This window comes from Pagrus major, chromosome 23, assembly GCF_040436345.1.
Source record: "Pagrus major chromosome 23, Pma_NU_1.0".
NCBI classification, from domain to species: Eukaryota; Metazoa; Chordata; class Actinopteri; order Spariformes; family Sparidae; genus Pagrus; species Pagrus major.
Window position 1 is genome coordinate 20,958,003 of NC_133237.1, and position 21,109 is coordinate 20,979,111.

Here is a 21,109-nt window from a genome sequence, read left to right on the forward strand (position 1 = left end):
AAACAAATACAAAATAATAGAAAACGTGTTTATTCATCATTTTAAACAGGTCCAACAAGCAAAGCAACATCAGACAGTATATTCATTTTAGACAATACAGAGAAAGCCAGAGAACTAGCTATTCTTTAAAGTTTATTTACAGCTATAGAGATGTTAAAATGAGATCCATCCGTGTTCATCTGTGCAAACTTTTTCTATTGTAGGTGACTACTGTAGGTGTATATGGCAGGTGTTTTATTAACATCATTTTTTGGCTCAAGCCCAACTTTAACTTGACATTCTTGTTGGTCATGTACAGCGGAAACAAATGAGCAGTGTGTATCAGCAGCAGACAGACGGTAAAAAGCACCTTGTCAGAAACCTGTATTAACCATCACATGGCACTTTCTGTCAAAGATACTCTTATTATTCAAGGCAATCATGTCGTAGGCGGTGGACGTTTTTTACTGTAAATTAACTGCACAAAAACTAAAGTACTGTACTCAGTATAAAAATAGACCAAAACAAGGCAACAGGTTGTCTTACGCTGATGGAAAAAAGGGGGGGGAGGAGGCTGAGTTGAGGAGAAAGGAAATAACTATTAACAGACATTTATAGATTGTTTTGTACAACACATATTTAAGTACTCTTCACTGAACTATTAGGTAAGGATTGTTTTATTTGAACTGGGTTTGAGACGCTCCAGGATGTGATGCAGTCCAAAAATAAAACACTATAATTTTGCTTTTTGGTGAACAGTGGGTGTTAACACTCATCCCTCAGTCTCTTTTAAATTTCGAGACACAAACACACTAAACTATTACATGCTATGAACAAGTCAATAAATATTGTTTTCAGAGAAACAGCTAAAGCCAAATACCTGTCTATTTTGGGGCACCTGTATGTAAGAGGACAAGTGAAAAAGAGGGGCATTAAGTCGAGTTGGAATAAACTAGCTAAGCATGTATGCTGACTGGTTGGTTTGAAGTTGAGATATAAGACAAAAAGTCTGTTCACTGTTCTTGCGTTCCCCAGGAAATGTAGTCAGGCCGCGTGGCTGCGCTGTACTCGTCCACCAGCTGTTGCACCACTTCGCGAGAGTTGTCCAGCTCGTCAAAGTTGTCCTTGAATATGTCCTCTTTGCGGAACTGCTCCAGGAAGGCTTCGCGCTTACGCAGTTTGTCATACTGCCGGCACGTCCGCTCAAACAGCTGTGGGACAGCAACAAAGAGGAGATCAAGAACCTGAAACTTATCAGACTTCTTTCAAACTCACCAACTTTCTGTTTCTATTTCTATGTTACCAGAAAGGAAAGGGAATCAATGACTTCATTTCCTTGGATGACTGTAATTTCCCCTTAAATTTAGGACCGAAAACAAAGGAAAAAAGTTTTGCTTTCTCAATCATTTCAGATAAAGTAATATGACATCACAGGATTACAACTTCACAGCATACATTCTGCAGAAAAAAAGGGGGAAAAGCATCTACAGTTTCAAGGAATTCACTTATTTTTGTGGACTTCCCCTCTAACTGCTGCTGTGGCGACTCAACTTCAGTTTCAGGTCAATGCATATCCTAGAGTATTGACTAAGAACAAACAGACTGTCTCTGCTGTGTAAATAGTCACTGTAGGAGAATACAACTGAAAGACGAACACTTACAGAGGAGATACTTGTGTGGTTGGCCATCATCAGGCCGCTGACTCGGTGGGCTGAGGGCAGGTACGGAGACTTCCTGGACAAAGCCACCTGGATGCTGGCGGGACCCCAGGGAATGAAGCTGGCGAGTTTACGCTCCCGGATCCTTTGGAGGCTTTTGTGCACCTACACAGAGGGTTAAGTAAGGTTTTGACTGCAGGACTTTGACTTAATATTATTTTCATAGTGTAGGATTAAGTACTTTTACTTAAAGTTGAGGATCTGAATAGTCAAAATTAGTTTGCATACTCTCCCAAAGTTTTAAGACATTTGGAGAGGTACTGTGCGGTGGTACCTGTGTGGGATCGACTTCTCCCTGGATGATGTTTAGGATGGCGATGTAGCAGTGGCTTGGCTGCCTCTCTCTTCCTGTGGACACCATCACGTTCTTGGGTTGCAGAAGCCTCCTCATCACATCCAGCACTGTGGTTTTCCTCACACTAGCAACCTGAAACACAACACACTTACCGATTCAAAACATTCCCAAAAAGTCCACTGGTTCTGGGTCAACATGAAACATTTTGCGCCGATGTTTCACTTTAGCAGCGTCATTTTCTTCTCAATTTATTTGACTGGTCTGCACTCACCGACTGGTCAGTAGTAAGTGGTGTGTATCCAGTCATGAGGAAGTGGAGGCGGGGTGTGGGGATGAGGGATGCAATCAGGCCAATAAGGTCGTTGTTCATATAGCCTGGGTACCGCAGAGTGGTTGTGCTTGCAGACATGATGGTGGAAACCTGCGTGTATAAAGGTTCAGTTAGACACAAAGCTTTATATTAACCACAATCTGGTAAGAAAAGGATTTGCAGCTGGGCAATACATCACATCATTTCTAATGATTCATGACGATTGAGTTATTACAATATGCGCGTTTACCTGTAGTCATAAATAACTTTGATGACAGCCATCTTAAGTCTTCACAGTCGGGTCAACTTCAGCAGGTGCACAAATAGTCGAACTATTCACGTCTTAGTTTACGGTTCTGTGATGACTTAAGACAGCTGTCATGTTACCGTCATGACTCCAGGTGTCTAACTGGCTCTGGCTATCTCGCAGTGAAGCTAACAGTCCCATCGACAACAGAAAGTCTGTAAAAACACTAATCTGAGCTCTGTGTTATCCAGCTGTCAGGCTAACGTCTCGTCGAGAAACACAAACAGCAGGAGACGAATTAGTGTGCAGAGTTTTCCGCTCTCTGTGCTGGAAATTATTATTACACTGGATGTCTGTTCTCTGCCTTATTGAACCATCCAGTAGTGACAGTCCATAGCTGTATGAGACCACCTGTATTGTGCATAATTATGACAGCCTTGTAAGTGGTGCAGGACTCTTTATTTATTATTCTAATTTAAAGGATAAGTTCACCCAAACATGAAAAATTCAGTCATTAACTACTCCCCCATGCTGATGGAAAGTCAGGTGCAGTCCAGAAAACAAATCTGGAGCAGAACTGCGTTCTCCGAGACAACTGGATGCTGGGGACTTGTTTGAAAACATAAAAAAAAATAACAGAAAATAAACATAAAAGTTGAAAAAATGTGACCTACACCCTTGTCATGCATGAGTCCGTGCACCCACCCCAGACGCTTATAGCTCAACAGCTACAGTGAAGCCTCTGGCTTTAAAAAGGGTGTAAATAACGTCTTTTCAAATCAGTTTTTGATCTCTGGACTTCTGGTTTCTTGGATTATGCCAGACGAGCTGTACGGTGCCATATTATGTTTTTTGTTTTTCAGTTCCCCATCTACTTTACTTGTTTAGGAGAATGCTTCAATGTTTTGTGGACAACAAAACAACCGGCTTACCATCATCATGGGGTTGAGTAGATAATAACTGAATTTTCATTTCGGGTGAACTTATCCTCTAACTGTCGCATTAAGCCCTGAACTTGTAATCTGTAATTGCAGCTTCTGTCAGGCAAGCTGACATAACATCTGGCATGTGCGGCCTTGTACAACTCATTTCTGAGAAAGATGAAATCCAGTTTGACGTGCAACTGTCTCACCAAACAAGTTTATGTATCCTATAATTTCTGCAGTGAGTGACACGTGTCTACGACAGTCTATCATGACAGTTGCCTTCGTAGAAATACAGACAGGTAAAGTGGGTAGCTAAAACCTGCTGACAAGCAGAGAAAACAACTGGAGGAGGTAACACTGAGTCAAGTTTCTCACTCACCAGCTGATTGATCTGGGAGAACGAGGGGTTCTGGATATGCAGCCTGTCTGTGGCGATGCGATTTAGAGCCGTGTTATCCAACACCACCTGACATGCAAAACACACACACAGAGACGCACAGAGAGAGGGTGCAATTATTAGACACATGTAGAAAAACCAGAAAAGAAGAGATTCCCTCCAGCACAACAACACAGTCAATGTCAATACATAGCTACTGTGTTAAAGGAAGAGTGAGAGGGTATCGGAATAATGACGCAGTCAAGGAACCTCTTAAGGAGCAACACAGTGTGCTGTTGTTAGCAGAGCTCAAACATAAAAGACACACTGTACAGTCGCAACAGTGGAACCAATTCTTGGGCAGATTCTATTAGCCCTCCGGCTAATTTAATCAAGATGAGGGCCTTATGCAAGACCCTGCAGGAAGTAGGTATTAGAGAGGAAACACCATTAGACTGTCAGAGCATCTCAGACTAATACAATCACCATTTTAAGACGGAGATTTATTAAGTTCGACTTGTAATGCCTCAACGCTGGCAATGCAGTTTGCTTCTTTATTAGTCTGCTACACAAACACTGAAGCGGCCTAAAAAGTGAGATTTTCAACAAAGGTAAACATGAATGTACACATCTGGGTTTAGTTTCACAAATCAGGCCAGTAGATTTTGAAGTTACATAAAAGTAACAACCGGGTCGTCCCATTAACAAGCCACACACTTCACGGCAGGTGAAGTAACAATCTGTCTTAATATTTATGATTGTTTTTGGAGTATTCCTTTAAATTACTTAAAACAGAATTAAGCCGAGCCAAAACCAGTCCAATCCAGTGTGGATTTCTGTTAATAAAATATTTTTTTTATGGCACCGAGGCAGCAGCGTGTAATAGGCCTGTGAGACTTAATCAAACTTTATTTCCTACTTTCATGTAAGAGTTTCATGTCTTTGATGTCTTTGCAGTTTGCCATGTGTACCAGCTTTAATTCGCTGACCCCTGCCATTTACGTCAGAACACACAAGGCCAAATTTATGTAACGATCTGACGTCACATCATATTTTTATGACTGATCGCTTTCTAATTAAAATTATTTTTGCATCCGTTTTCAGCTCACTGATAGGATGGAACAGTTTAGCTACCGTGTTTATGTATTTTGCCTTCGGTTTGTCCAAGTGCAGCAATTACAAGCGAGTCATTTTGTGCCATCTTGTGAGGTTATTCCAAACCATGGCTGCGTCGAGAAGCAAAGAGAGCAAAGGGACTAATCAGCAATCCATTCATGAGTGCTGCCGCTCACCACGCAGTCTGCGTTCTGGGTGAGCCTCTTCAGCGTGAGCAGCGAGTTGTACGGCTGAACGACCACGTCACTCATCTCATCCTGGTTTGGGAATACAGAGTAAGTCTGCACCAGCTTCTTTGGGTACCTGGAGATCAAAGAGTGTATATTATTCTCAGTGAAAACATTTAGCTGTTCAGTTATCGTTCATGCTTGAAATAAAACATCTTCTAACAAGTTGCATGTGTGTTTGTGGACCTGTCATTGAGTTTCTCCAGTAGATAGGATCCCAGTCCTGAGCCTGTTCCCCCGGCAATGGAGTGACACAGGACAAATCCCTACAAAGACAAAAGGGTTACTTATTACTCACAGTTCAAATTTGCAGCTACAGCGTGTGCCACGTGTGTATAAAGCTTAAACTCTACTGATGCAGAAAGCTGAATGTGTGTGGGTGAGCAAATGCCTCTCTTCCTTGGCAGTTATATAAATGGGAGTGCAGCCCCACCTCACAAAAAGGCTCCCTCACCCCCCCAAGACAGCCCTGTAATACCTGCCTTCTACACTCGCCCGGCTATTATCACCAGACGTTCTACACGCCACACCCTGCCAACATACACACGCTCACGGCAGCTCGGCCCACCTTCCTATCCAATGCACACATGAGTGCACACACTCAATAATAATGTGGGGTCATAATGTGAATGAGTTACAGAAATTGCAGACCTTCGAGGGGAAATGCGAGTGTTATTTCACGGGAGGCTGGCAGCTGAAGAAAGTTCACTAAAAAGAGAGGCTAAGAATAATAGTGAGGCACGGCTGAGGCTCTGCTAGTTTAAACATGACAGGCACCGGCAACATTTGAACATAGTTTCAATCAAGTTTCTCATTTCTGGATGCGTTTTAACACAACAAACATACAAGAGTCTCATTCAAGTCGTGTTTGGACACAATCAAGTATTTCCTTATTAGTGGCACAGGCCCAGAGTCCCAAGAGCTCAGCGAGCCACCTGAGCTTCACCTGCACAATCTCACTGAAAGAGACAAAAAAACAAAGAGACGAAACAACCACTAAGAGACACAAAACAACAAAAATGAAAGGGATAGAAAAACCACCATCAAGAAAAGTGAAATAACCACAAAGTGATGCAACTACCTAGAGACACTGAAAAAACAACAAGAGATTCAAAACAACCACAAAGAGACGGGAAACAACCAAAGAGATGCAAAACTACCAAAGGAGCCTCAAAACAACCACAAAGAGACATAAAGAAATGACAAAGAGACACAAAACACCCACAAAGAGACGTGAAACAACCACCAAGACATGTGAAACCAAAAAGAGACACAAAGCAATTATTTAGACACAAAACGACCATGAGGAGACACAGCATGACTAAATAGAGACACACTAACAGCACAAAGGGACAAAGTGTAGTTTTGTGACTCTTTCAGTCTGGGTCTTGCTTGTGTGTCGGAAGTACGGGACTTTTAATGTGTCTGTGTCCAGGGGCCTTTTATCTCACAATGAGGCTACAATTTGGACACAATTCCCACTATTTCTGCAGATTCTCCAATGAACTCACACATTAACTACAAACAACGATCCCTTTGATATTTTCTTGCATGTTTGAGTTTCAGGCTCTACTTGCGGGTTGCTCTTGAGCAGGGTAACAGAGGGCAGGTTGACTGTCGCAGCACGCAGCGATATCACATTACATTTAAATCGGTTTTTAAATTTCCACATAGCCCCGATCAGTCCCAGCCCCAGGGAGAGCTGGTATGTGATAAATGGTACACTTGCCTCCAGACTGTCACTGCCATCTGCCTCACGGTCAATAATGTCAAAGATGTCTTCTTGGATTTTTTTGCCCTTGAGGAAAAACAAAAGATGAGGCAGGATTTTAGATGCATTATATTTTTTATGTCTTTAACTGATAAGAAAAGTCATGTTCGGTGATCACCTGTGAATATCCGCTGGCCCAGTTGTTCCCAGCACCTCCACCGTGCTCAGAGAGGTAGATATTCTCTGGGTTGTACAGGTTTGCATAAGGAGAGTTGAGGATGGAGTGGATCACCCTCGGCTCCAGATCCAGGAGAACTGCTCGGGGGATGTAGTGCTCATCATCAGCCTTGAGGAGTTTTATGAATAACCAGGTGTTAGATGGTGACACTGCACAGCCTGGAGGTTGATGCGTCCTTGCAGGGTCTGAGTAACTTTCCGCTATAGCGCTACAATCACTCCACCTAGTGGCTTATAATGGTGTTGCACTTCATGTGTACATACGCATCACTAGGTAAACACTGAATATACGCTGACAATGTGTGCTTATTGTCATCAAGTTAATGAGTCAGTGCTGAAACCAGTTACCTGATAGAAGAAGACATCCTTTCTGTCGGTTCCTTCAGTTGCAAACTCCTCAACAATCCCCTCCGGGCTGATGCCATGCTCTGCACACAGCTGCTTCCAAAACTCAAAGCCAACTGGAAACAAAAAGACGAGCAGGTAAGCAAACGTTTAGGTTATGTTTGTTAGCCGTGTGTGCCCTTATTAAACAAACATTAAACACGTCAAGCACCGTGAACTGCGGCGTTATCTGAATGACAATACACAGGCAGCTAACCTCAACTTGTGTTAGGCTACATCTGCTGTGAAGGAAGCCCATCAATCACAAGTCAGTTCAGCTAGTTTTATGTTGTATTTTGTATCTTAGCTAGTGTTGCTACTATCACTCAACAGCTAGCTAGCGTCACTCCACAGTCTGACATGTCATCTTAGCTAGCTAGACACTGGCTAACGTTATAAACGACTGCATGTGAGCGATATCAACATCAACATCGACTTTGCCTTTTACGTACTCTGATTTCCACATTGTCCAAGCTGAAGCGTTATAATTTCCCGAGGCATGGTCAGTCTTTTTCAAGTTGCTCCTTATTTAGCTAGCCCGCTAGCTGCTTGCTAGCTAAATAACAGAAGAAAAGTGGACTGCTCCTCCAACTGCCTCACCGCCAGCCCGCTCCTTCCCGCTTGGTGCTGATGTGACGCTCAGGCGGACTTCTTCTTCTTCTGTTTATTGGCGGCGTGCAGACCGACATTTTAGGTGTATACCGCCACCTATCGTGTCGGAGCGTGTAGCGTCATAAAACAGACAAAATGACATATTCAAAGCAGAAAAGTCCGGGAAACATGTACGAAGTCCCCGATTATGCATCCCAAAATCAACGTAGGAGGCCAAATCTGTGGTATCTCGAGTTTCGAGTCATTTTTACGTTTTATTTTGAATGTCTTCACCGGAAGTCAAGTGTGCTGTGTTTTGTACCTTTGACATCCGTGGAGTTGATGGTATTTAGTGCTTCCCCCCAGCGGCCACATCGCGTAACTACACCCATAATTTAAGAATATTCTTATTCTTACAACAATAAAAAAAATATTATTATTATTAATAAATATTAGTTGTATAAAATGTGACAATGTGACTTTATGCGTGCTTCTTGGGTGCTCTGAAAGTTTAAAATTTTTAAAAAAAAGGAGCAATAAGAAAGAGGAAAAAACCAAAAACCAAAACAAATATAATATAGGTGTATTCCAGCTAAAGTAACGGTGATAATCATACAAGAAAACAACAAAACATACATTTTAAAATAAAAGAGACCAGATTTGGCGAGAGCTAAGTTTTCGCTTGCTGCTTTTAAAGTAAAGTAATATTTATTAAGGAAATATTACGTTTTAATTTGTTTCGAGAGCATGAAAATCTTATATCTCATACCTTATAGTTGTGCGTTTCACTGCCATCTAGTGGTCACAACCAGTAACTACAACCAAAAACTCACTAGTCAAGTTAGACGGCTCTTGTGCTATATCTTCCGGTTAAATCTTTTCAAAATAAAACGTTACAGAAGGCTGTAGTTACAGATTGTGACCACCGGAGGGCACTGTAGACACACCATAAACAACTCTTAATCTTATATCTGTGTATGTATTATTTCAATAACACAATAACGACCTCTTTCATCAAAACACTTTTTGTAAAGGACTTGTTTCAGATTGACGTTTCATCATTTCAGATTTAAGATACATAGAAAGTAACGCTAACGCATCACTCTCTGATTTAATTCAATCAAACTGCATATCAGATTGGAAATATACAATAATACAATAAAATGTATTGTTTTCGTACAGAGCCACGTGAAACCACGATGGATAAACAAGATAAAATAAAATAAAATGAATACTTTCAGTTCAAATAGGTTTTCAAGGCGCCAATATCGTCAATGCGGTGTGCAAGTAAACACAACTTTATTCCGATTGCACCTGAACGCACCATGACACAGGAGCTCGTGCGGATTGTGATTGGGCTGCTGAGGGCTCAGAAAAACAGATAACGCCATATTGTCAGCTCCCGAGGACAGCGCTAGCTTAACTCCCGCAAAAATGACAAAATAGTGAGTGTCATCTCATTTTAAAATACTTTCACATTGTCTTTAATGAGATGGTTGCTTCTAATATAGTTAGCCTTTTTTTTTTTTTTTTCGTTTTTGTATTAGTCGCTGACAGGATGTAGCTGTCGTCGCTAGCTGCTAGCTTATAAACCCTTTAGCGTAACATTCGGTCAGTTAGCCGATGTTGTGAGCGGAGCTGTGGTGCCCCTTGTCAGGAGATTTACCTGTTTCCACTCACTGTAAGTCTTTATTTTACAGGCTGTTTTCACCGACGGTAGACGCTAAGATGGCGCACACTGGGGCAATGGAGGACGCATCCGTGGAGGATAGCTCGGCCAAGCAGGGGACGAGTGTCTGCCTGAGAAGTCGACCGTGCTCCAGCGAGAGAGACGGTCAGGTACGGGCTGTCAAAGCTGCGCTTCAGTCCAGGTTGGGGCCCTACGAGCCCGTCCTGACCTACCTACAGTCCGTCCTGGTGTGGGAAAGACCCGTTCAGTGTGTGCTTCTCTACATCTTGGTCAACGTTGTGTTCTGGTGAGTTGAGCTTCGTACATTTTGATGACAAACCTGTCCTGTCGCCTCTGTTTGCCTCAGTGTTGTAGCAACCTACATTCAGACAATACAGAGGTTGTCTGGTCGTTGTGAGGGAGCCAACGTGACTGCCAGCAGCTGGCGTTTTTACATAATGCTAATGTTTCACCTGTCAATTCAAGACAACACAGATGGCTGGCTAGTGGGACTATTAATAGACACGCTCACCGTACAGCCACGTGTCCGCTCTGATGTCGCTCCTGTCCAAACTGCTTTATAATCTTGATTCCCTCCATTATTTGCATTGTCATTTTAGTTGTTGCAGGATGAGTGTGGTCGGCTGGAAATCGAGGCCCTATCTGCAATTTACAAGCCAATGAGTTGTCACCACAGAAAAGGAAATTCATTGTCAGTGTTTCTATTTGTTTGAGACCTCGGTACATCAAACCTACAGAGCACATGTCAGTTAATAGCAGTCTATTTGTATATTAGTTTATACTTTACATGTTAAATATTAGGTCAGCTGCAAACTTGGGAAGTACAGAAGATTTCAGTAGGAGAAAGTTTTGGACTGGGACAAGCTTTTGGCTAAATTAGGTGACCTTGATATTCTTGTATGGTGAGAATTACTGACCCGGCACACAAAGCGGGAGAGCCGGGCTGGCCAACCTGCAAGCTTTTATTCGATCAGACCACTGTGCATGTCGGGCCGCTTGTCCCTTTTACTTGTGCTTCAGCACGCACTCGGTGGTGCCCCAAGAGATGCATTCATAACCTATACCAATGCATGAAGAATGATGATGGCAGCTCTGATTATAGGTCACTGAGGTTGTCTGAATTTTCCTTCTCAAAGTACCACATGGAAAACAGAACAGTGGCTACTAATTGCACTGCTACCCCAAATACCAACATACCTCGTTCTGCCAACAAATCCTTTGTTAGGTTAATCTCTAACTGCTGATTGGCAGAATCCTGTAACATTGTTGTTGTTGTCAACAAATTTTACAGTCTTGTGATCTGAAAGTGGAGCAACGTTCAGGGTTTAAAATGTATGAGGCCCGAAGAAGTGAAACCAGGTTGTGCCAACTCTGCTTAATAGGTGGAAACCACCTGAATCACACCTGTGATATGATATCATCCTCTTGATGCACAGCCTGTAGCTCTTCCATTCCTGTTGGTGGGTGGGAATGTATTCATCAGCACTTCACTGATTTGTAACCCCGGCATTTTATTTATATTCAGCAGTGGCATCAGTGTTCTGTAACTAATGGGTGTAACTCACACCAAAGGGTGGGATAACTTCCTCTTTACTTAGTTCTGACTGACAGAAACAGACGATCATCACTCAAGGTGGTTGTGGTTTGATGAATTCTGTTCAAAGTTGTTGTACTGTTGTGTGATTGTTGGTTGCAGACTTTTAAAGTACTGTCTGCTCATGTGTTTGCTCTACTTTAATTCCCCTCCAGGTTCTTCGCCCTGACCTCGCTGCGCCTGCTGTTCCTGTTGGCTTCTGGTCTGGCTGTGCTTGTCTGTTTTGATACCTGGAGAAATAAAATCTGGCCAGTGATTAAAGGTGCTGCAAGTTACTTTTTATGGGGGCTCTTTATATTTGCTTTGCAGACTCTGGCATGTTTTGAACTTTTCCTTCACTGTCCCCCCTGGAATGCACTTTTCCTTCTTTTCTTAGATTCATTTTATTAAATTCACAGATTATTTCCCAGTTTTCTGTGTTTGCAGCAAATGTACTTAGTCAGAGTAGATATGCATCAGCCCGCAGCTCTACACTCTGGACTTTGCAAGTGATTTGTATAACACCTGGAACAGTTAATCTGTCGCTCTAACCTGTTTTTGAACTGTACTAAGTACCGAGTGTACACAGTTCCCAAGAGATTAATGGGTGGAGACAAGTTTAAGGAGAAAGTGCAACAACATTTTGACTATTTTTTATATATTGTGCAGCCAGCATATGTAACAATCATTTGTGTTACGGTATGTTTCTTAATGTAATGGATATTTTCTCTCTCCACAGTCAGGAAGCTGGACGAATCAGAACATGAGAGGTTTGTTACTGTAACCACCAACCAGAAATAATAAAAGCACAAGTAAAAAAGCAGATGAAGGTGTTGATCATTTTCTGTTTGTTGTTTTTGTTTATAGCTGGGGTCTGGTGCAGCCCGGCATCCTCAGTGTGCCTGAACTATGCCACCACTTGGCTGAAGCCTGGGTCAGTGCAGTGGTTCTCGCATCCAGTGTGCTGCAGTATAAACGACACAACCCGGGCAAGGTGAGGACCAAACACAATACAAAAATATATACTGTATGAGTAATGGGATTCCAGAAAAACTCTTTCCATATGCAGTATATCTCAGCATCTTTTCTTGATATGGAAACATCTATTAAATAATATCTGACATGATTAATTACATGATTATGCAAAGTCAAGGCACCACAATTCCTCACAAATACTTATTTATTTCAGTGACTTGATTCTCTGTATGTTGTTGCTCTTTGTCAGTTTTGCTTCATGACCTGTGGAGTGTTCACCTGTTTGGCTGTGGTTGGGCGCTATATTCCTGGATTGGTGCTATCCTACTCTGCTGGTGAGTCCCACTGGTCTAACCAGTCTTAGCTACAGATCCAGTCTTCTTAGCAGGGCCATGTTGGCAGGGAAACTCGTCCTGACTCGTGCTATTAAAGTTGCATAGGTGGTGAAACCAGATCTGTGGTGGCCCCAGTATCAAGGCCCAGCCTGTGAGGTGATTAAAGTCAGGATGAGACACACAAAGAAGGAGTGAAGGGAGCCAGGCAGAAAGCTAAGGAGGTCATACTGAGACCAGGCTAATCTCCTCACCTCCAACAAGTGTAGGCTGGAGAGACGGAGGGGGGGAGAGAGCTGCCAAGGCCGGCTGACGTCTGAAACAATCCACAGCAGCTTGTGTTGTCTGTGTTAACTCCCTGCTGCTCCTGGCTTCACTTTGTTTATATCTCTACTGAGGCTAACACAGGCTAACATCACTGAGTGTAATGTTACAGCCAGTGGTAAAAATGAAAACAGTAATATAAGAGTAATATATGCAATGAATATTAAAGCGTTAAAAACCAAAACGCACCAAAATAAAAATAATCCTTCTCGGGAAATCATACAGTCAGAATGTCTGTAAAAAAACAGCTCTATTTAGCAAAGTCTGTAGCGGTCATTTTTTTATGCTTCTACATGTGTAAGATCTGTATGAATACTGAGTTAAAATTCAGTTGCAAGAAAATGAAAAGTAGATGGGTACAATATCGGTTGTAAGGTATTATTGGCCAATATTGGTCTATCAAAGATATATCGGTATCGGCATATATGTTGGCTGATATGCACTTGTATGAAAACTTTCTTTTTTTTCTTTTTTAGAGATTTTAATCCAGAAAAAGATGCTTGGATAAATCTTAATTATGAAATTCCAAGTGAAGTTTACTGTTTCAGTGCAGTGATGTCATTTTAGACAACGTTTATCGTTAAGATGTAAAATATCTGTTACATATCTTCACCACAAGTCTTTGATAACCTTTGAGGGACTATTGCAAACAATCTCTGTATATCGGCCAATATATATCGATACCTGAATTTTTTACTCCTTGATAAGGTACCAGCATCGGTCAGGCTCTAAAAACAAGTGGCAATATTTTATTTAGAAAATTGAAGATTCTTTTTTTTCTTCCTCTCCTCCAGTGTTGGCTACTCTCCTGGCCCCTCTGGGAGCTTATCACAGGGTGTTCCAGCATGTGTGCGTGAAGCTGGAGCCGGCCCTGCAGTGGCTGGACTTCAGTGTTCGTGGATACATGATGGCGAAGCCTATAGATAATCAGTGTAAGTAGTACATCAAATCTAAGTTTTCCCTTCTCATCTCAAAGCCTGTCTTCACTGAGTTCTGTGTGTTTGCTGTTGTGCTCTGCAGTCCTGCGGAGGCCCATCCATGGTGCAGCCTCGGGTGAAGGCAGTGACAGTGAGGAGGAGTTGGCTGCTTTCTGTCCAACGGTAAGTCTCTCAATATGGTCCTCTTTCTGTTCTGTTGATCACTAGCCAGGCCAGGTTTACTATTGTTAAGGGTCATGGACATTTGAAATTTGGATTTGAAATTTGTCTGGTTTTCTTCCAGTGGAAAATCCACGTGTGACAGTTGTTGTGACCACATGCTACACACAAGTCCAAGGTTTACTTTCACTGACAAGAACATTTATGTAGTGGGATCAACACCTGTGCCAAATGGTTAATTCTGTGAGAAATATAACAGCTGAGGACTTAAGGCAACTTAAATTAAGGCTCTCAATGTGAATGGTGTAAGTTAAAATATACAGATGAAACATTCACTACATACCTATGACTGTATTTCAGCACCACAGTGTTAGTTAGAGCACATCTGAGCCTTCCTGTTGGGGCTAAAAACTCCACATGACGTGCTTTCTGTCATGTGCCTGTTTATTTTTGCTTCTGTGTGTGTGTAATGAAGCCTGCAGAAGGTATCAGAGCAAACAGAGAGAAAATATAACTACAAAGTCAAACCCTTTCTGGTTGAGCGAAAGAATAAACGTTTCTAAAAAGATTTTGACACAGCTCAGAAAATGCCTAACCCTTTCAAATCTGCTGTCTCTCCTAGTTCGATGATGCCATTGTTGCCAAGGAGCTTGCACTGACTGACTCTGAGCACTCTGACGCTGAGGTGTCCTACACTGATAATGGAACGTTTAACCTATCCCGTGGTCAGACCCCGCTCACAGAGGGCTCTGAGGGTAAGTACGCCGGAGCTGCAGATGTTCTTTTCCTTTTTTTTCTGCCATCTTGTTCTCTCTCAACATGTCCTTGTCTGTCAGATTTTGACAGGCACAGTGATGCTGAGGAATCGTTCGCTCAAGACCTCCCAGACTTCCCCTCCATCAATCCTGACGCCACTCTGATGGATGATGATGATGACACGAGCATAGGTCTGCCTAGTCTGGGTCCGTCCGGGCTGGCTAGTCACCGGGCCTCAGTGCTGGATGTAGATTCTCATCTGGACTCAGACCAGGAGGATGATGCAGAACTTTCTCTCGGCGGCCTTCCCGTCTCTAATTTAACAGGAGACTTGGCCGGAGTCATCGCCAGCAACATGATCCAGGCAGCGCTGATCGGAGCGATGCAGCCTCGGCCTCCTGCCTCCCACCGCAGAGAAGGCCCTCCGAGGGCTGGAGCCCACCGAAGCTACCGCAAGCAGTCCAGTTCTGAGCTGGACACAGACTTGGACGCAGAGGACTTTGAAATGCTGGATCAATCTGAATTGAACCAGATGGATCCTGTCGGAGGAGGAGGGGGTAGCAGACGGGGAGAGAGCCAGGGGTCTACCTTCTTATCTAGCCTGCTGGGTAAACCACAGTAAGGTGTAAGTGTGTGGGAGCATGTGTGTCTGTACACCTGACTTCATATGGTGTGTGTGTGTGTGTGTGTGTGTGTGTGTGTGTGTGTGTGTGTGTGTGTGTGTGTGAGTGAGAGAGAGATGATTTTAGGTTCCAGCAGTCCCGCTTCTGATCAGCATCAGTTTATCACTGTGAAGTCTTTTATTTTTTCTATCTTTTCAGACTCTTTTCTCCCGTACTTTCAAACCCTTTTCATCCAGAAAACTTTTACTTTGTAGGCTGAGCAATAGGAAGTGCCACAACAAAAATAAAACACATTCAGACATGAAATGAACCAGCATTATCGAGCCTTGTAATTTTATGCACTCATAAATTACAAGGGTACTTTGTTAGTGACCATATATAAACAACAGCAGTGCCCATAAAACGTTGTCTACCTGGAGGTCTCCACATACAGGGCTATTTAACATGGGACCAAATATGACATTCCTGTTGGCTGAGCTGAGCCATGTTGCATTAAGGAACAACATCACATGTTTGAGTTCCCATAGTCATTGGAATAATCTTTTTTTCCTCACATTTTGTCAACGAAACAGCAGTTCATGTTGCTGTTATTGCTGCTCTGCTGTCCTGTAAACTAGCATGTGGCTACGATCTGTTAGACTTATTTAAATGTTAGAGATTAATTATCACTTTCCAGAAGTTGTGGCTTTAGACAGCGATTCTTTAATAGAAAATACAAAATATTCAGATAAATGCTTCACTTGTTTCTCTGTAGGGATTTCTTCACTATTTTCCTCTCCTGCTATCATATTAAGACATTTTCATGCATTTCTTGGAGCTTGTTTTTAATTCCATTTTATTTTTTTTAAAGAAAGTCACATTTCAGTCTTAAGATATTTGACCTGGAGGAACACATGATGTTATGCTTGTTGTTCATTGTATTTATGAACTTGTGCCCCAGGTTTGCTGTGAGTAAGGTCAGAATATTTTTAATTTTCCTGCCCTTTTAATACAGCTCAGTTCCATATTGTGTCCATGTTTAATACCTTGAATGAGCCCTCTGCTTTGTGTGTTTTTCTTTTTTCAAAATGTTTAAATACGTTTCTTTGTTTCGTTTACCATCTTCGTAGTTTAATGTAGTTGACAGTCATGCTGAACTTTTTAAGAAACAAATCAAAATATATTCTTCATTTCATGGATCTTTTACTATTTCAATGGGGAAACATGTTTACATGAAGATTGGTATAGAAAGCTATCCCTATATCCTTTAAAAAAAAAAAATAGTGTTAGCACGCAAAGGTTTAAAGTGGCTTTTACGTGCTGGTCAGCCTGATTTCCTTTTGATGGACGAACCATGTCCATGTCAAAACTTAGAAGTAGAAATGGCACTTAAACTTAAATGAGCCACAGCTGAGATTTATTAAAATCATATATCAAAAAAGTGTTAAAAAAAAAAAATGCTGGGTTGTTAATAGAAGACAACACATTGCTCTCTTTAACTGTTATTTTGAGAGGAAAATCATAGCTGCAAAAGATTTAGCACAATAAAACAAACTGCTGGATCCACGTTCATGAAGATGAAGTTGAATTACTGTGCACTGACAGGAAGTTTTGGCGATTTTGGCTACAAAAAAGAGATTAATCTCTGCTGTTCGACCATCAGTTTACCAGAATGTTGCTCATTGCTGTTCCATGAAGTTCCTCAGTACGAGTGATCTGTAGTCAGTTTGATAATGTAATGTGCATATTAGTGTATTTTCTTCTCTGTAACTGGTTTTGATATGTTTTGACGTGTAAATCATATTGAATAAAATGTTTGCAATTAAGTCTGTCTGAGGTCATTTCATGTGACGGGGAGTAAAAGACGTGGGATTGACCCTGAAGAGATTATTCTTAAAAACTCTGATTTATGACAAAATCAACAAAACATTTGCAATATATTTGCTCTGAAACTTTGGGAAATCCTCTAAAGGAAATTATACATTTTATAGACAGTTTGAAAGTAATGCACAAAAACGATACAGCAGACCCAGAGATATCACTTTTTTAATTCCACGCCTACATTACCCACAATGCAATTTAGCCACTGAGAGGCATCACTGGAAGCAATTTAGCTGATTAGATGCAGGTTTTCTACTACTTTTCCACATATGCAGTAGCTCTCCCAAGACCTGTAAACACACTTTAATGTGTTAAATAGATGGAGTTACCCTTTAACTGTGCCTGAGACCAGGCAAAAAAGCCAGACGGCTCACTTTGTTCTTCTTTCCGGATATCATAAAAACTTAACAAAAACTAACTAGAACTGAGCCAAAGTTATAAACAAAAGCTGATTAGTTTGGGGGCAAATAAAAACACCCCAGTGGGGCAGTTAATATGAAGATATAAACTGTTATATGATAAAAAAAAAAAATAATAATAAAAATGCCACTCTGGATGAGCAGGGGAGATATTTCTCGTGGTGTGAAGCATCTTGAGACTAAACGATCTTTTCAGTGACGTATATTTTGCGCGAAACTCGACTTGGGAAGCTAAAGTGAAGGTGGAGGAGTCAGAAATGAGTAAAAAAGATAACGGTAAGAGATCAGCTGAATGCCAGGGTGCTTTTTGACTGTAGCAAGCCGGCTCGCGTATCTCACACTCGTATCAAACGAGCGACAACCGCCACATTTACCAATACCGAGTTAGAAAGTTTAGCTAAGAAGCTATGAGCTAGCTAACGTTACATACAGACTGCTTGATAAGCTAGCTGACCTGAAGGCTCTCAGTCCTTCTTATGAGAGTTTACTCGAAAGACGCCAACTTTTACAACATGGTATTGTTGTGTGTGAGATGTACTACATTATGTTACTTGTTATATTCTTAACTTTATTTGTCACCAGCGATTAAAGTACCTTAAGCACACAGACCTAGCTAGGTTAACATATAAACATTAAAGGCTAGGACGCTTTTATACAGCGTTAAAGAGGCACTATGTAGTTTTAGAGACGAAATTCAAACTCAGAGTTTTAATATTTACAATATTAATGAGGTAATAAGAAATGTTTATTTTTTCCATAAATTAATAAACAAGCTGTTCTCAGAGGAAAATAAGGTCCACGGAAAGGTGGCAGGGTCAGCCACATATAAACAAAGTAAAGCAGTATGAAATTGTGAAATCAGTCAATGAAGATGTTCCTCTTCTGATTAAAATGTCTTCCCCAAAACTACATAGTGCACCTTTAAGGTATTGTAAAAAGACCATAACAATCTAGCTGTCATTCCTAACTATGTGTGAGGTATAACAAGTATATTGTTACTGTAAATTGAAGTACTTTTCAGCGATGTTTCTGTCGGCTCATATGATCAGACTCTCTCTCCTGCTGTCATCCACAGGAGCGACACTCATCCTCGCCTATCTGAATGAGAAGAACCGGCCCTACAGTGCTCAGGATGTCTTCTGCAATCTACAAAAGCAGCATGGATTGGGCAAAACGGTGAGATGAGCGCTTATACTGTACATAACATGCAGTGGTATGTGTGTGTGTAGCCTACATTTGTGGACTGATTACATATTTATCATTCTCTAGGCAGTTGTCAAAGCCATGGAGCTGCTGGCGCTCGAGGGGAAGATAAAGGAGAAAACATATGGCAAGCAGAAGATTTATTTTGCCGATCAGGTTAGTCTGCTCATCTGATGTGTTGTGTTGCTGTGTATAGTAATTTTTATGTTTCATCTGAAAATGACAGCTGCTAATCTCTCCCACAGGCTCAGTTCAAAGACGTGAAGGATGCAGACCTGAAGGCCATGGACTGTCAGATTTCAGAGCTCAGTGCAGAGGTGCAGTCTCTTACCCAGAGCTGCAGACAGCTAGATGCAGGTGGAGTACACCATTGATCACCGCGTGTTTACACTGTACCAAGGATGTTGCTGTTTTGCACAAAGCTCCTCCTGACTGAAATGTCTTTGAAAGGGGATGTTGTGTACATTTGTGTGTAATCTCCACCAACAGAGCTGAAGGAGCTCAGCAGCTCACTGACAACAGAGGAAATGGTGTCAGAGATCCGAGAGCTGAAAGAAGAGTGCTCCGGGTACAGAGCACGTCTGGAGAAGATAAAGTCGGCCACGAATCACGTCACACCAGAAGAGAAAGAGAAGGTTGGTATGCATTAATACAACAGACTGTCTTAAAGATCTAGTAAAGATACTCCTGTTGTTGTTGTATGTTCTTTCAATTTGTTGTACATTATAGTAGTATATTGCACATTTTTTTTTATTTTTCAGGTTTACAAAGAGCGGGATGTTTACGTGAAGGAGTGGAAAAAGAGGAAGAGATTGGTAATGTATATAGAGCTGCAATAATCGATTAGAAGATCAGTTTTTAAAGCAAAAAGGGCCCAAATGTTCAGGCTGCAGCTCCTCAAATGTGTTGATTTGCAGTTTTTCTTTTTTTCAGATGGTAGATTAAATATCTTTAGCTTTTGGACTGTTTGTCACTAGCAAGTTGAAGACATCCCATTGGTCTCTGGAAGATTGTGAATGCTATTTTTTCACTATTTTTTTTTTTTTTTTAAACATAAAATCAGATTTTTTTTTGCCCCTAAATGTATATTTTGAGTAACAAACATTTAAACGAGGGCCACAAAAAACTTTGTCTGACTGGAATATTTTTAGTTCGTAAAAATTTGATTTGAAAAAGTCAGTACGATTGCAAAAGTTCCATATTGTTCTCCTCCTATCAGCATTAATATTACAAGTAGCAGTTGGAAAGTGAGATAAGGAAGGAGGAGTTGGGTTGCAAAGGCATCTTTGTTATCATATAGACACGAGGCAGCGACACAAAATCCTTCCAACTTCCTTCTGATGTTTTCTCAGGCTTCTGACATGATCAGTGCAATCCTGGAGGGGTATCCGAAGAGCAAGAAGGAGTTCCTGGTGAGTGAAAGAAGCTCATAAAATCAACTTTCCAAAACTTAAACTGTTTTGATTCCCAGTACTAATGAATAATATACCTGTGTCGCCCCCACAGGATGAAGCTGGAGTGGAGACTGATGAGGACTGTAAGGCGGTTCTTCCGAGTACTTGATAGAACGAGGAAACACTTGTTCATTCACCTCGTCTATGTGAGCCCGTGCAGTGTGAAGAATGTAGACTACAAATTAGGGCCACAGCACGTTCCTTTATTTATAGCCTTTTTGAACACATTGTACATCTCATAAAAGTTAAAAAAAGAAAATACAGCTTTTCTAATTGGAAGTATATTTATATAAAAAATAGCGGTCACTTGCGAGACACTGTCACATCAGTCGACAGCACTCAGGCATAACTGCAATTTCTTGTATGTTTTTTTTCCCTTTTTTAAGGCCGTAAAAACCAATCCTGAGCCTTTGATGAAAATGTAAATGGATTATTCGTTATAGCTTAGAGGGATGTACATTCTTTGTTGTTCTTATTACATGTTCAAGTCCATCTTGATGTCATATTCTTTTTAGAAAACTGTACATAAAAGAACCACATCATTGAAAGCATGGATGGTTATTCATGACCTTCAGCTGTTATGGGGATTGTCCCACTTTTCCCTCTCCTTTGTTAATCATCCTTTGTACCGTTTCTTCACTCAGTATTGCTGCCAAGTGATTAAATGTTCATGACAGTAATTTTTC

At 41.4% G+C, this 21,109-nt stretch overlaps 3 protein-coding genes across 3 annotated transcripts; 2 read left to right on the forward strand and 1 right to left on the reverse strand.

The window, feature by feature from the left end:
• Positions 1-14: 14 nt before the first annotated feature.
• tubg1 (tubulin, gamma 1) lies at positions 15-8,149 on the reverse strand. Its single transcript, XM_073493885.1, has 11 exons — positions 7,979-8,149; positions 7,491-7,603; positions 7,084-7,251; positions 6,924-6,992; positions 5,381-5,460; positions 5,144-5,270; positions 3,855-3,941; positions 2,264-2,413; positions 1,972-2,124; positions 1,641-1,802; positions 15-1,190 (listed from the first exon to the last, which is right to left on the reverse strand). The coding sequence occupies exons 1-11, from the start codon at positions 8,025-8,027 to the stop codon at positions 993-995; spliced, it is 1,356 nt and encodes a 451-aa protein (XP_073349986.1). The 5' UTR covers positions 8,028-8,149; the 3' UTR covers positions 15-992.
• Positions 8,150-9,482: 1,333 nt separating this feature from the next.
• Positions 9,483-17,292, forward strand: retreg3 (reticulophagy regulator family member 3). The gene is made up of 10 exons (XM_073493884.1): positions 9,483-9,562; positions 9,818-10,093; positions 11,557-11,663; positions 12,120-12,150; positions 12,248-12,374; positions 12,606-12,690; positions 13,806-13,943; positions 14,032-14,111; positions 14,731-14,863; positions 14,945-17,292. Exons 2-10 carry the CDS (start codon positions 9,846-9,848, stop codon positions 15,484-15,486), a joined length of 1,491 nt encoding a protein of 496 aa, XP_073349985.1. The 5' UTR covers positions 9,483-9,562; positions 9,818-9,845; the 3' UTR covers positions 15,487-17,292.
• Positions 17,293-17,960: 668 nt separating this feature from the next.
• psmc3ip (PSMC3 interacting protein) lies at positions 17,961-21,103 on the forward strand. The gene is made up of 8 exons (XM_073495163.1): positions 17,961-18,042; positions 18,842-18,942; positions 19,036-19,125; positions 19,215-19,326; positions 19,459-19,604; positions 19,731-19,784; positions 20,322-20,381; positions 20,476-21,103. The coding sequence occupies exons 1-8, from the start codon at positions 18,024-18,026 to the stop codon at positions 20,530-20,532; spliced, it is 639 nt and encodes a 212-aa protein (XP_073351264.1). The 5' UTR covers positions 17,961-18,023; the 3' UTR covers positions 20,533-21,103.
• Positions 21,104-21,109: the final 6 nt, after the last annotated feature.

Bases quoted from the DNA above. Each gene is read 5' to 3' on its own strand.
- psmc3ip (XM_073495163.1), top strand. The intron at 19,327-19,458 runs GTGGAGTACACC...CTCCACCAACAG, and splicing joins CTGCAGACAGCTAGATGCAG to AGCTGAAGGAGCTCAGCAGC. The intron at 20,382-20,475 runs GTGAGTGAAAGA...TCGCCCCCACAG, and splicing joins AGAGCAAGAAGGAGTTCCTG to GATGAAGCTGGAGTGGAGAC.
- tubg1 (XM_073493885.1), bottom strand. From the start codon at position 8,027: ATGCCTCGGGAAATTATAACGCTTCAGCTTGGACAATGTGGAAATCAG. The intron at 5,271-5,380 runs GTCCACAAACAC...TTTGATCTCCAG, and splicing joins CTGGAGAAACTCAATGACAG to GTACCCAAAGAAGCTGGTGC. The intron at 1,803-1,971 runs GTACCACCGCAC...CCCTCTGTGTAG, and splicing joins GAGAAGTCGATCCCACACAG to GTGCACAAAAGCCTCCAAAG.
- retreg3 (XM_073493884.1), top strand. From the start codon at position 9,846: ATGGCGCACACTGGGGCAATGGAGGACGCATCCGTGGAGGATAGCTCG. The intron at 10,094-11,556 runs GTGAGTTGAGCT...ATTCCCCTCCAG, and splicing joins TTGGTCAACGTTGTGTTCTG to GTTCTTCGCCCTGACCTCGC. The intron at 11,664-12,119 runs GTGCTGCAAGTT...CTCTCTCCACAG, and splicing joins AATCTGGCCAGTGATTAAAG to TCAGGAAGCTGGACGAATCA.